The sequence below is a fragment of the Cloeon dipterum genome, chromosome 1 (assembly GCF_949628265.1).
Source record: "Cloeon dipterum chromosome 1, ieCloDipt1.1, whole genome shotgun sequence".
In the NCBI taxonomy this organism is placed as follows: domain Eukaryota; kingdom Metazoa; phylum Arthropoda; class Insecta; order Ephemeroptera; family Baetidae; genus Cloeon; species Cloeon dipterum.
This window is the reverse complement of record NC_088786.1, coordinates 22,815,595-22,830,742: the sequence shown is the minus strand read 5'-3', so window position 1 is coordinate 22,830,742 and position 15,148 is coordinate 22,815,595. Positions and strand designations below refer to the sequence as shown.

General features: G+C 37.6%; 2 protein-coding genes across 2 annotated transcripts in view; one reads left to right on the top strand and one right to left on the bottom strand.

Annotated features, from left to right (window-relative positions):
• Positions 1 to 1,014, bottom strand: part of nvy (nervy) — a 60,203-nt gene extending 59,189 nt beyond the window's left edge. Inside the window, exon 1 of the mRNA XM_065492831.1 lies at positions 815 to 1,014. The gene's annotated coding sequence lies outside the window, so the exon portion shown is untranslated. The remainder of the gene's footprint in view (positions 1 to 814) is intronic.
• A 1,385-nt stretch (positions 1,015 to 2,399) lies between these two features.
• On the top strand, positions 2,400 to 3,972 carry strat (RAB interacting factor STRAT). The gene is made up of 3 exons (XM_065475362.1): positions 2,400 to 2,517; positions 2,640 to 2,806; positions 3,400 to 3,972. The coding sequence occupies exons 2-3, from the start codon at positions 2,660 to 2,662 to the stop codon at positions 3,631 to 3,633; spliced, it is 381 nt and encodes a 126-aa protein (XP_065331434.1). The 5' UTR covers positions 2,400 to 2,517; positions 2,640 to 2,659; the 3' UTR covers positions 3,634 to 3,972.
• The last annotated feature ends 11,176 nt before the right edge of the window (positions 3,973 to 15,148 follow it).

Genomic DNA, 15,148 nt, shown 5'->3' with positions numbered 1-15,148 from the left:
CCTACCGTGAGCTCCGCGAATAAAAGACCGTGAGATGGGTTAAATTCAATTTGGAATGTTTTGAATATCTAATAATTGACAACACGTTCATTTTATGGAGCACTATCACAAATTTATTGTTTTTAATTAAATGCAAGAATTGTATACCTGCGACTGTTTTAATAAATCAATCTATTAAAAATTAAATTTCCCGCTGCTTCTATGCTGTTAGGCTTATTGAAGCACTGCAGGTGATACTAATTAATATGATCTACGTTGTGAGACTCTTAAGAAGAGAACTACTAGAGATTTTTGCTTGTATTGTTGGGCTTTGCTTTGTAATATTAATTCCTGAAAGAATAGCCATTCTTACGACTAATATTCAAATAATTCCTAACAAGCTACTTATCAAAACTACGTAGCTCTATTTGATGGTGAATACTGCAAAAAAATATGAATGAATAAATAAACACTGGATCAGAAACTAACTAAAAAGTTCATTTGTTTATTTTTGCAAATTAAATAGACACTTATTTTTCAAAACAAGTTGTATGCAAGGTAAAAATTCCAAAGTTCCGAGGAATTAGAAGGTGAAATTTATGAATTAAATTTTATTATACAACTTTGAAACAGAAAAATCAGCTACGCAGACTTCGTTGGCTAAACGCAAACACATACATATATTATAATCATAACTGAATTGAGGAATAAGTTTTTTTGAAATCCCAACAGAAAAATAGAGGCAAAAACTGTAATTCTAATTCTCCCTTTAAATCAAAAAATGAAATTAAAAACAAAAATACACAAAGTATAACAAAAGAAGACAAGTACTCACCAATTCCAAAGCCAACAAATAAGGGCCGCGAGGTACTGAACGAACTCAGTTTCGGAGGGTGCGACAGGTCTGCGCGTGAAAAGGGTGCCCTCGTGAGTCAGGGCGGAGGACGGCGGTGGCGAGAACACGCGGCTAGTGGCAGCGCTGCGGCGGAACGAGAGTGCTTCGCTTGCGGGCCGGGCGAGGAATGAGCGTCAGCATGAGAGAGCAGCCGGCTGTTCTGTTCAGGCAGTGCGGCCAGGCGCACCACATGGCCTGCTCGCCGCGCGCCAGCGCCACTCGCGCGCCCGCCCGCCCGCTGGACGCATGGATGCGCCGCCTGCACCTTGCTCCGCGCCTCCGCTCAACCCTAAAACGCAGCGCCCTCCGTCCCGGCTCACGCCACCAATTACCTTTTATTGCGCCATCCACCAAATTGGCACTTTGCTAATTAAATAATTTACAGTTCTTTCTGAGGTCAACTTTAGTGGTGCAACACTGTTCTTGGTACAGAAGAAAAGCTACAGAGTAGCGGAAATTTAATTTGTGAAATCCAAATTTAATAAATATTGGATAAGTGAAATTTAGAAAGAAATAAATTAAAGTAAAGCTTTTATAGAAAATTAAAAAAATCCATCTTACCTTTAAATATTTTACTTGAAATATTATCTTAAAGTTCTGAAAAAGCTACAACTTTACCAGATTTTGCCGTTTAAATGTTTGAAAAAATTGACCAAAACGTTTGCGTCATAATCAAGTAGCGATCGAGCACTATCTCCTTGATTTATTTCGACGCAGAAGGTAAATGTATCTCATAGTTTGCGTACCATTGGAGGATAGATCGTGACGAGAGGGATTGAAATAAAGTGAAAAAATTATTGATAACCGTTCAATTTTTTGTGGAATTTGGAAAAATCTGATATTTAACTGTTCCTCGGTCCTAGTATCATTGCGCACTGCAGAGATAAACTGTTGCTAAATTTTAGAACTTTATAGACCTTGCTACATAGTCAACATTGCAAAATGTTCTTAATTTTTGGCCTTACGCTCTGTACTTTAAATAACCCACACATTCTTGTACTGTACAGTGTAAGGATGGTAGACACATAGGGTACAACAATCGACTTGGATCTTATTTACTCGCAATTTGCCAACAAAAGCAAAAGTAACTGCGATCCGACAAAATTGTGAATTATTGTTCTTTGAATGTCAGCACCATGTAGAGTACAATCTGTTCCCGTAAATGTATGGATAGTGTAGCTTTTAATATAGGTTTGTGTTTCTTTAGAAAACCCTTCCTCGTAGGTGCAAGTATTTCAGAATTTATTTTTGAACTTTTAATTTAATTTCGGGAACACTTCCAGAAAGGGAACAGTTATACCCGTGTCATTATATTTCTAATTTTAATTATTTAAGAACTTGGAAAAATTAAATTCATATAAATCATAGTTTTTACGGTCGTTTCTTTAAAAGTATGTAGATTATTTTATAAAAAAGCAGTTCGCTTATGCAACGTTCTTTGCTGAAGTGTGCACACGGTTGCATACGATGAGTTAAACACTGAAACAGTTCTGAAACATCGTCGCGAGAGGGCAGCAGTAAGCTCAAATTTTACTGCCAGACCGTAGACCGTGCATGCGTTTGTTGTGAATGTGCTAGTGCCAGCTGTCTTCCTGTGTCTTCCTTCCTTTATCGTGGTTGCACTCTTAAAAATATCTAACCGGGTAAAATCATTAAAATTCCCTTCGAACATATTTTATAACTAAAATACAATTTTGTGCCCTGATACTATCAAAATAAAACATGACACATTTGCTTAGGTTTTTATTGATCTTCCCCTTTTTAGGTTTCAAAGCAACATAAACAATGACAGAAAACACAGAGCAAGCAGAAGTCGCTCGTTTTCTCGACACAGAAGTTTCAGAAGATGGCAAAAATAAGCACGGTGTCAAGTGTCAACGCTGCCCTTCGGTAATATTGAATGATGGCACTGGAACTCTCAAAGAAATTTCAGTAAGTTTTAACATTCTTATTATCTTCTACAATTTTAATGCACCCCACATAATAATTGGACACAAACAGATTATCGCTTTAAAATTAGTTTTCCTATGATCTATTTTATTGCAATTCAAATTATAAAATCACAATAATCTGTCGCCTTCATGTCTCGTTTTCCCATGAGAATTTTGTGTTCAAAATGAGTTAATTTAGCACTATGGCATGGACTCCTAATTAGCAAACTATATATTTATCTATCATATTTTTGTTAAATTTGTGAAGATTAGACCAAATACGTATTGTGTATTGAAGAAATGCCAAAGTATTCAATAACACAAAAATTTGTAAATAAAAAAGGGATTCATTCCTAGTATTCCTACTATATTCTTTACGCTCATTATTTCGTGTACTGTAAAAAAATGTTCTTTGATTGAAGGAAAAAATTGAAAATTGAAAATATTTGCTCAAAGTTCTTTTGAATCTTGAATTTCTTTATGAAACGATAATTATAAAATGGTGTCGCTCAATTTCTGTGTGTCAATTAGAGTTTGACATAATATGTTTGTTTGAGTAAGAACGAATAATTTGAATGCAATCAATATTCTCAGTTTAAGTTGCCGAACATGAAGAAGAAGGGGGACACAGAAGGTGACACAGAGGAAATCAGTCATTTTTGGATGATCCCAGACATGTTCCAGTTTGAAAACGTCGGTTTCTCCAACACAGTGGGCAACGTCAAATTTCTGGTGTGCGCTGACTGTGAAGTCGGGCCAATTGGCTGGCACGACCTGGACACCAAGCTGAGCTACGTGGCGTTGAATCGAGTCATTTACACGGAATAGGCAACCAATGAAACCGAGCTGATGCGTTTTTCTCTGATTTAAAAACTAAGACTGAGTTAAGCATTCGTTTTGAGAGATGTAATAAGCAAGTATGATGGTTGAGTGTATGGAAGATAAAAGAAGAGGCAGGTGGAGATAAAAATGACATTTTTAACATCACCTTTGATTACCCTATCAATGGTATTTATTTTGATTAAATCGTCAGGGATAAATCTGTATTAAAATGGAACTGTAGCTTGTTTTTTAACCTTTAAATTTTTGCTATTGATAAATATGTGCACAATGTTTGTGAAACGAAATAAAATTCTTGCACGGGAAATGCTGAGCAGAGGTTGAAAAAAATAAGCCTTTTCCTTAACTATTCAACACAATTTATCAACATGACGAAAGGAAATTGGTCAAAAGTGTCATCATGGCTGGATTACAGAGATAGCAGTGATTCTATAAAAATTCTGCTAGTCAACAGTCGTGCGTACCACATCCTCAAAGGAAATTTGACCGTCACTTTCCGGGTGAAATTAAATAATATTTTGCTTCGGCTCGTAGGTGTCTGTAAAAATTAACACTGCGTGGTTGAGCCTAGGCGCCGCTTCTACAAATAATTAACAGTTATCGGCATTTAACTCAGATTTACGATAACAAAGGAAGTGAAAACGCATGATTTGGCGCGAAGGAAAGCAATTATTTCGGGCGAACCGATTTCAAAAGAATGCGTGCCAGCAGCGCAAATACAGAGAGAAGATCGGCAGCAGCAGTCGTTCCAGAAGGGAGATTGTGTTTCGGCTGGAGCAAAAGCTAACCTTGCGACCTACCGAGGGTCAAATAAAAGAGAGTTGATGAGCATTTACCTACGCCGATAAAACTGGCGCGGAGAGAGAAAAGAAGAAAAGCAACGAGACCCTGGGAGAGAAAGTGATCTTTTCATTCGCGGACGTACATGGATAATGATTTTATTCATAATGTGCCGTGTCAATTTTTGTTGAGTGCCTACACCATGTCCAATTACGGCTGCTCCACGACTGCTACACAGAATTACAAATGCGTGCATCTTTTGTGTACGTTATGTTAATTTTAGCAAAACCTTGTGACTTTTGTGCTTTGGAAAATTCCATGGTAAATTTTCTTTACGGGATGATGGTTTGGATTTAATTAAAATCAATTTGGCTTTATTATATTTTTTATCCTGAGCAGGATAGACGGTATTTCGAGACATCTATTTAGCCCAATTATCACTGGTTGCCTGCTAACTTTTAGCATTTTTTTCTTTTAAATCTTACGTTTTCGTTTTTGTCCAAAACATATTCCATTATATTAAAGAAAACTCCACCAAAAATGCTCTTTAACAAAAATACAGAAAAAATTAGAGCTGTCCATATTTTTTCGTCTAAACTGAAAAATAGTAAAACAGGAAACGAAAGTCAATTTTCTTTCTCTGTTGAGATTTAATTCAACCCTTTTTCAACAACATCTGAACCTAAATTTGGTTTTTCATTTCTTGCCAAAACGAATGAAAGATGTACATTTTTCCACGTTGCAAATACGTTTGAGAATCATTTTGAAAAACGTTTAAAAATTCTTAATTGGAAAATAGGGATAAAAAACTGTTTGAAACTTAAATAAAACCAAAAACGAGGACAGTTCTGTTTCTGTCTGTTTTTCAAGAGGTCTAAAAATTGCAACAAAGCCTACTGTTTAGACAGAAACCCCGATAAAAAATGATTAGACTTAAAATCCGCTTAAAAATGAAACCATGAGACAAATTTGCAAGCGTAAATATGCGATTTTCCTTGGTTTAAGCGATTTTAAGTACGGTTAAAAGCGAACTAAAATTGCATGATTTATTGTGCTCATTTTACGGCTCCGCAACGATTGGACGCTCAGAATAAAATAGACGATGATCGATCGTGTAAATTTTACAATCCTGCCTACAGTTAAAACAATCTGCAAGCGATTTAAGTACTCCTAAAAGTTTTAATTTGTTTCGTAAATAAATTCAATTAGCAAGGCTCTAACGTAAACTGCCTCTACTCATTACTTTAGCTTCATGAATAGATATATATTTATTATAAAAATTAATACTCCTATGTATTGTACCATGAGCAGCTTAAATGAACCATTTTTTTAACTTTATTTGAGTTCGTTGTTTTCGGGAAACGTTTTTCTTATATATTTCTAAAATAGATGATCTTTCATTAAATGGAGAATAGCATTTCATCTCCATTGTGAGATCTAAATCTGTTTACGTCTGCTTTATAACGTTTTAAAATAAAATCTCTGACGTTGAATGAAAGGCAGTTTTTATAGTTCATTAATTTAGAGTCACAATCTACTTTCTTTTTATTTCAGCGATTTCAGATGACAATCAACACACAGCGCTAGAAATCGCGTCAGCATTTCCTATATCTGGTGATTTAGTATATTTTTATTTGAGTTACGCGGGAAACTTTAGAAAAGGCTAGCATCCTAATAAATATCGTCTGAATTACAAGCGCACAATTTATTGGCAAAATCCGACGCGAAAAATGTAGAAACCTCAACGGATCCCTTTCCATTATTTCTAAATGCAGTACTGGAAAGGTCAACGCATTCTAAAAATCTTCAGTGCGCACGTACAGCGCTATATGATGTATATACATATTGTTATTTATATAAGCGGAGACAACAAATTATCAGGAAGACGAGATGCACGATCACTTTCTCTGCGAAGGTGGACAGAAGTTTTTTCTTTCCTTCAGCCTCGCCGCGGATAATTTCATGCATGTTCATTTCGTATGCGCCGCCGAGTTTGCAGCAGCAGTGCGATCGTCGTATACACACACACTGGAGGCTTGACACCAATTCTGTGTGCGCATCTTTCCGCCCGCGGCGGCAATTACTTCCCGTGCAAACACCTCACATAATGTATTTATCCAAGCAGCCTGTTCGAAAGGGAAAATTGTTTACAGCAAGCATTTATGATTACATAGAAAAACGGATGCCAGCACTCATATATACTGAACACTCATGCAGACATAAATTTACATACCTCGGAAGGAAACTATCACTTTCTTGCGCATTGCTGCTGCTGCTGCCGTTGTGAGATAATCGTCCGCGTTTGTGCTCGAGGATGTTTCAATAATTAATTGTTCAGCTTGCTTTATCGCAAACGCACGAGCAGGCTGGGAACCGACAAATACATTTGCATGAATTGCCGTTGGACCTCGCACTGTTGGTGATAGATCACTACATTTTTTCAGGATTTATGACGACTTTATGGGTTTTTAATTGATCCTATATACAGCACTGATGGGTAATTAACAAAACTTTCTCTGCATAAATTGATTATACGGAGTCATTAGGATTCCCACAGAAAAGCCAAGCTACTGTCTCCGCAGACCATACTGTGCGCAGTGGAATAGTTGTGAAATATATTTTTAAAAAAGGACAAACATGCTATCTATCCTGCGTAACTTGGCGCTGGGCTGAGTCATTACGTATATTTAAAAAAGATTGGTAAAAAAGAGAATTTTTAAAATACAAGTTTCCTCCAAGCCTTAATGAGTTCTCTCAAATACAAATTTTACACAAAAGATATTTAAATGTGAAAATCGCATAAAAATAGGAAATGAAGTAATTAAAACGTGGGCGTCCTTTGATAGCCTTTACAGCATATATGTATATGGTATCAAATTCGTTGATCTCAGCCTTTTACTAAGCCCTTTCACTTGTCTTGATGCTTCTTCTTTTCTCGAAAGACTCGCGAGCTCACTTGATTGAGGTTGTGAGACGTGCCAAAGAGCTCATAATTTTAATTCCGTTGCAATGTAAACAAATCTAGGATCCCCTTTAAAATACGCACCTTTGGCCGATCCCACTCTCCTTCAATGCAAACAAACTTTTCTCAAATACCCAGAAGATTTCGCTTTCTTTCCTATCAAGAATAAATTGAAATGGGAACTGTTGTTCATAACATCATTAGAACAGAGAGCGAAATAAACAATGCTCGCAATTAATCATCTAGGTAATTAAAACAAGAAAGTTTTTGCTCTCTGCACATTAAAAGCGTGAGATATTTAAAAGTATCAATTTTTTTTAAATATGATGCGTACAACCGCAAAGTGAGTATGGTAATGAGACAAGGCCGCTGCATGTTCGAGTGCATCTCGCTTATTATTGTTATGTCGTGCATCGCGACGTGTGGGAGCTTTTCGGAATTGCTTCCCATCGCGAGAAGCAGCGGCAGAAGATTCCTTCGACGCCGAAAATCTTCTCTCCAGCTGCGGTGCTTTTCCTGCTCGCGCGCTCGCGACTCGTCAGCAGCTCCCATTGATAAAACCGCATTATTTATTTTCTCAGGCTGGATTGCGTGAATACGAGCGAGAGCTGGCTGTTGATAGTGAATTTAAAGAGGCTGCACTGCTCGGTCGGGTGTCTATTAAACGTCTCTTACGTGTGTGAGTGTGTCAGTGCAGTGGGAGAACAATAAAACAATGATCCACATTTTCTGCGATGGACGAACCAGGAAACGCGTGCCTATGTTTTTCTTCTCGCGTATTTATCTTTTTCCCTGATATACGCAACGTCGCGCCGCTTCTTGTGAGTGTGTGTATGATTGTCGTAATTTTATAAGCGTGTGTGTGAATGCCTAATTAGAGCGCCGCTTGTGTGCACGTTCAATCCTCCAACTGAGAAATAAAAATCAGTCTGCAGAATATACTTTTTTTAAATGAGGTAGAAACAAACCGATTATTCCAATATAATTTTTCATTCAAACATTTGTTTGTACATTGTAATATTCATAAAACATTCAGCTCAATCTATGGTCTAAATATTTTTGAAATCATACTGCGGTCCTCAATTTGTTTTTTCAAAAGGAACCTTCAAATTTTTGCTGCAACACTCTCTGTGACTCTACTAATTTCTTGTTTAAAGACGCAATCCTTGAAAGCATGGCTTAACAATTAAGAAAAGCTCAAACGTTGTATTATTTTGTACTCATGGCCTTAATAAAGCAGCTGTAATTTGTTTTACTGTGCATATGTAATTGCAAGAAATTAAGAAAATAAAATGAGCATTATATTGCAATAGAAGTAGAGGTCAAACCATTTTGTAACAAATCCTAGAGTATATGGCCCCTAAAATTGAAAGCGCTGTGCATCATTATCTGACTGAGCATTATTGAATGAAGACGCATATCTCACAAAAGACATCATCTGCTCACTCTTTTGTCCCATTATTTACGCACAATGTGTAGCCAATTATTTAGAAAGCTATTTGTAAAAATCTCCCTAAAAGGCTCGTGCAGCCCAAGCAGACCAAAAATCTGCTTCATCAGATCAACGAAAACTGTCGTTTTCTTCTGAAATTAATTTTTAAAGAATAGACTAGCAGCGTGTCTCGAGCAATTAAGGTCGCGAGCAAAATTATCCCTTCTTCCCGGTCCGATAAATACGTCCTCTACCAGAATGGCTTTAAATGACACTCATTCAAATATCGCAACTCGTCGCTTTGTGCATCCTTCGCCGTTGTTTATGTTTATATGCCTCGGGCTGACTATTCCTGTCCGCGCGAGCGACGATCGATAAATTTCGCTTGTTGCCCTTTCGCCCATTGTCTAGGTCTATGATAATAGCAGTTGCGCAATGCATGGAACTCTGTGATTAATTGACACGGATACGCAACCAAAGATGACAATGTGAATGACAGAATTTGGCTGTCAAAGGAGAAAGCTACGTAACGCCAAATTATAAATGAAGAGAATAATGTGCAATTTCAATTCAGCTAATTAAATCACGAACCTAATGAAGTAATGATATTAATTAATTTTGGGACTCCGTTTATTGAAAAAAAAATGAGCACAGAAGGATAACAACATTATAAGTTCATTTGAAGACGGAGAGAAGGGGACTTAAATTTGCATCAAGCGTAAATTATTGTGTAAGAGTTGAATTAAAGTCAAATTAAGAGCTCTGCAATAGTTGGATCGCACTTTTTAGTGAATGAGTCAGGTATCTCACACTCATTTACCAAACTGTATGTGATCCGCATTTAAACTGCATTTTCTCCAAATGGACGGGATGATTGAATAATAATTTCTTGCGACCCATCAGCGGATGATGATGCAAAAAGCTCAAAAGCGCATCAGTGCGAAAAGCAGATTTACAACCTCAATAGTAGCACACAATAAAGCATTTTATGGCTCAAGAATACCTACATGCTCTTCTTTATCACAATAAAAACGCTTAGAGTCGCACAGAAGAGCAATAGTGTGAGGAAAAATTTATGTAACAGCAGCACAGGATACGTGAGTGTTGCCTAACCCCTGCATTTAACACCTAACGCGGGATTTCATTTTCATTCAAATGTGCTGCAATCCTGCTGTGTTTTCCTTTATTATGCCGACTGTTTGTGAGTTGACGGGTGGAGAAATTTCGCCTAGGCGAAAATTGCTTGTGTCAATAAGCAAAATTTGAATTAGCACGTATGGATTTTTGTTTGAGGCGCAGCAGAGTAGCCTCGCAACGTTAGCAACTTTCAATGAGAATATAATTGAGCAAGTCACCAAAGCAAGGAGTAATTCTGAATGATAATTGATTGCATCGCTATAGGAGAGAGTATACTTATGTACACACACGCCACAGATGTAATAAAATTCCTACAAGAGAATTCTTTCATGTTTCTTATGGAGGTTGGCTCAAATGATTTAAAAAATTTACTCATTATAAGTTGCATGGTTATAAATTATGAATCATACAGATGATAAAAAATTTACCAATACCAAATTGATTGCATACTATAATTTAAATTACGACAGAATTTGTACCCAAACTCGTTGATAAATGTGCAAAGAGGAAAAGGCGTTTGAAATTTTTGAATTATGGTATTTATTGAGGAAAGACATTTAAAATATTCGCAAATACACCAGTTCAAAATGAATATTCACATTGATTTGATTTTTCTAGCTAGAAAGCACGTTTGTCATATGCATCGTGTGATGCACATCTTGCGGTTTCCCTTTTAACCCGAAACAAGTCAGCAGATTTCATCTGATATAGGCAGTTAAACTTGTCTATTTAGCATCCATTCGTCAAATATACCGCAGTCAGGTGCTTGACCTACTCTAGCGGATGCATCATCGGCACGACACTGTATGTGATTGAAAATACAACACTTTTTGACAGTAACTGAACAATATTGAGTAGAAAAGAAATTTGCAGATGCATCGTCATCTCTATCTTAAAAAATCCCCACCAGGCCTACACTCGAAAGAGACACAAACAGAGCGTTTCCCACATACTAATGAAATAACACTCAAGAAATTTTTGCAGAGAAAGGAAACTGCAGCAGAAATTTCAGGCCTCTGCAAAAGGGTCAGCACATTGAAAAAGAATAATGATCAATCACTCATCTCGCTCTCCCGATCGAAGATGCATGTACCACATTAGAAATACAAAAGCAACCAACTCTCCTGCGGCTCGAGAAGCATGCTCAACAGCTATCATCATTGTCTAACTAAATAACAACTTTCAATAATGATGTTCTGACGCGTACAGACAAAATAATATGTGTGCTCTTTTCCTCAATGTGGCGAGATGAGTGCTGTTTGAAAGTTATGCCGAATGCACTTTTACGAAAGTCACAATATATCCACCATAAGGCGTTTCCAGCGTTTTAATAACCACCGATATTAACATATTTTTTGCCAAGACAATAGGATTTCCAAAAAATCTGTCTCCTTTCCATAAAGCAATAAAGAATCAATTTAATGTTTAGGACAAATGCTATATGTTTTGCGTAGGTTGGTTTGTATGAGAAAAGGCGTTGCCATTGCGGCGAAACCCCTCTAAAACAAAAGGAATTTATTTTCGAGACTAAAATTGTGGTGAAAGTTCAAAAAATATTTTTAAATAACGTATTTCCTGGAAGAACTTCTCATATTTATTGAAAGAGTATGATTTTTAAATCAGCGCGATAGGACAATAATTCGAAAGTCAGAGGACGCATCCATTAAAAAGTTGCTGACTTGCACATTGCTACTGAATTTTTTAATGCGGACTCGTGAAGTTTATTCATACAAACTAGTGTGCACGGTAGTCTCCAATCTTGAGATGATCTCTAAACAACTGCTCCAGCATGCACTCTCTGGCAAATAAACGCCGAAATGAGGATCACGACTGTAAAGCGCGTTCCTTTCTGGGGCCGATTAATCAGCGCGGGAGAGACAGAGAAACTCTGCAAAATAAAGCAATGACCCGCAGCGCGTGAGCATCACGTTTGGGGCATATCATTTGTCAGAATTTGCACTGATCGCACATGGCGATAATCGGCATAAAGCGCCCAGCCGCGGCTCTGATTGCGCGTGAAAAATTGGACAAGTCGCGTCGGTTCGCTGGTGAGAGTGAAATCCGCGTGCCATTGCTCTGAGTACTTTCATTGAAAACATCTGTTTGGGCCAAATTGGGCGCCACGAGACTCAATCCATTTTTCACGCAATCCCTTCCATTGCGTGCAGTTTTTGTTTATGGCACTTTTAGCGTCAACAAACAGTCCACTTATCTGACGGGATGCATCAACGCTTGATCATGGCCGTTAATGGCCCCTTTGTGCGCTGCTGTACTTTATTTGCGCAGATATATTGGTCGCGCCGCTTAAAGCACTTGACAGCTCGTAAATTTGCAACGCAGATTATCCTGCCTAACGCGAATTGGCTCCGGTGATTCCGTTTATCTTTCATTGCTTGATTCACCTGATTTAAATGCCAAAAATCTCAGACTGAGAAGGTGTTTAACCGACAGTTGCAAGGTGCTACACAATCTTTCAACTCCCATTTTAAAATAAACGCTAAAGATGTTGAAAATGTTATCAACACTTCCGTAATAGCGTAAGTAGAGTAACAAAAAGGATAATTACTCTCTACGAAATCAATGTTATCATTTAAACTGTGAGAATTAAAGACACGGATTAGTTTTCACGACAAGTGCTGCAAGGACCTTTCTCACTTTTCATTTATGCTGCAGTAAATTCCCCCATTTACGACAAGAAAGTGTTGCGAGCATGAAGAAGTGACATACCGTGATGTGGTCAGCAAGTGAAATGAACCCGGCGTCGATGACCTTTTAACACTTTTACGAGCGCGGGAAGAAGTGAAGGAGAGATTGCCAAAAGGATTTTAATGGTGTTCGCTAATTTCACGGGCGATTCTCAACGAAATCACTTTTCTGTGTGTTTAGAGTGGCGAACCGAGAATTTTTGCACTCAGGTGCGAAACACATCCGAACTTTTTACAAGAGAATATTTGCGTGAATACAATGAACAAATAAACATTCAAGCGCGGAACTAAAATGAATGCGCGTTCTTCCAATTTTACAGTTGAATTTAAAAGGTCAAAAAATGCAATTTGGTTTAAATTAGCAGATTTTATTTTGGTTTGAAGGTTTCACTTTTTATTCAACAAGTAGCACGTATACAATTGAAATAAAAGTATATAGCATCCAATTTACTGTTTTACTGTTCCTTGAACTTGTAAGATCATCAGATACGTGGGTTACGGTGAATAAAAACAGTAGACCTCCAGTATGATTAAAGAAATTTAACCAGGAATATATTGTTCTTTTATTCAGACGTTTGAATTTGTAAAATTACTTACATTATTTAGTAAAACATGATATTCTAAGCCTATAAATTTTTTTATTTAAAAATTTTTACTCTGTTAAAAAAGGTAGAGAGGGAACAATTTTTGCTATAATAAAATACTATTTGTCTACATCGATTAACATACCCAAAGACTAATTTAATCAGGTTACCCTCATCTCCTGTTTTGGGACATTTTTCATTTTTCTTTTGCATCTCTAATTGCCGGGACAAACTGAAAGTGTATGCCAAAAGTCAAGACGCGCGTACGTGAGCGAAATTTGCAGCTCCAGTCTGCACGCAGTGTATATTATTTTCGCATCGTCTGCTTTCAAATGTGATTCTTTGGCCCATAATTGCCCCGACGGGCTTGGTCCTCTTGCGACGCCCACAAAACGTGCTTCTTTTAATATAAGAGGACATATATGAATTTTTGCACAAAAGGATCTCTAGCGCGCTCGCGTATTGTGTCAATGAAGTGTGCCGTATGGAAAAGCGAGAAGAAAGCAAGACAATGAACGCTCTCTTCGAAATCCCTTTCGCCCATCCCAGCAATAACAAAACTTTCCATGCGTGCAATTTCGGTGATACAAATTCAGCCGGCAGTTAAAATGAGATGTTAATTCCTGACAAGCCGATGAAGTGAAGAGGAGCAGTCCAGCGGCTCTAATGGGAGCGACGCGGCCAAATTGAAAGCAATCGTTGCAGCTGCATGCCGCGCATCAAAAATTGTGCATTTCTGTTGAGTCACCCGGGGAGAAACTGAAAAGTGTTGCGTTAGTTTGTGTGTCGCTCATTATCAAAAGTGATAATTTCCCATGAGCATCTCTCTCTCTCTCTCGTCATCGTGGCCGGGCCACAATTAGGCTGTCGCGTAATGCGTTTTGCGGCGAGAACCGAGCTTATTAAAATTTCCTTCTCAAAACAGAGCAAAACACACCGCTTCCTAGTGTTACGAGCGGCAGCAATTTTACTGCCGAACCAGGTTGTTGCTATCTGCAGCTTATTTGGTTGCAAGTAAACATTCTCAGGCACGACAATGCATGTCAGATCTCTGTGACAAGACAAAAATACATGTTCCATCCTTTCCCTTTCTTTTATAACACCGATGACGGTTAACCAAGAATATTTCTTTTCAGAGTGTGTGCGGATTGCTTAAAAAGTTGCTTCTGTAAAAATGTACAAATTAAAAACTTAATAAACGGTTTTAGATGGTGTAAATAGGCTGCAATAAAATTCTTGTGGAAAATTTGATAGTTCATTTCTTGTCTAAAGACTTATTTCTTGTTAGTTTATTTATTTATTTATTTTTAGTGCAAACATGGGAAGTAAAAGTCAGAGAAAACAACAAGTTAAATAAACGGAAACAAAAGCTTCATAAAAAGACTGCGAGTCGGGTCAATCAGCAAAAAACATCGTTATTCTTTGACCTTTTTAAGGCTTCTTAACTTCATGTAAATAACTAACTCTTTAGCTGAGGAAGAGATAGTGAAAAGGAAAATTGGAATAGTACACGATTCCTTTATTATTTATTATAAAATAAAATTTTGCTTTCTTTCATATCTTTGGGTAAACAGCAAACAAATAAATCAGAATCGCTCATTTACTAAAAATGTGGAAAGGCAACGCGCAGTTTAGATATAATAAAGTCATCATTGGCCGTCCGACCAAAAGTAAACATTCAATCAAATCGACCTCATAATCATGTCAAAATGAGCGTGCAAATAAATTATTGACACCACCAATGCCTGCGAATCGGACGCCAAGGCTGCCCCATTTTCGCTGTTTGTCCAATAGAGGCTATGTGCCGAAGTGAGAGTGTTTGCCGTAGCGCCAGACCATTGTCGATGATAATCTTGTTCTTTGTGCTCATCAGCGGCGCCCCCGCTGCAGATTCCCCACTTGC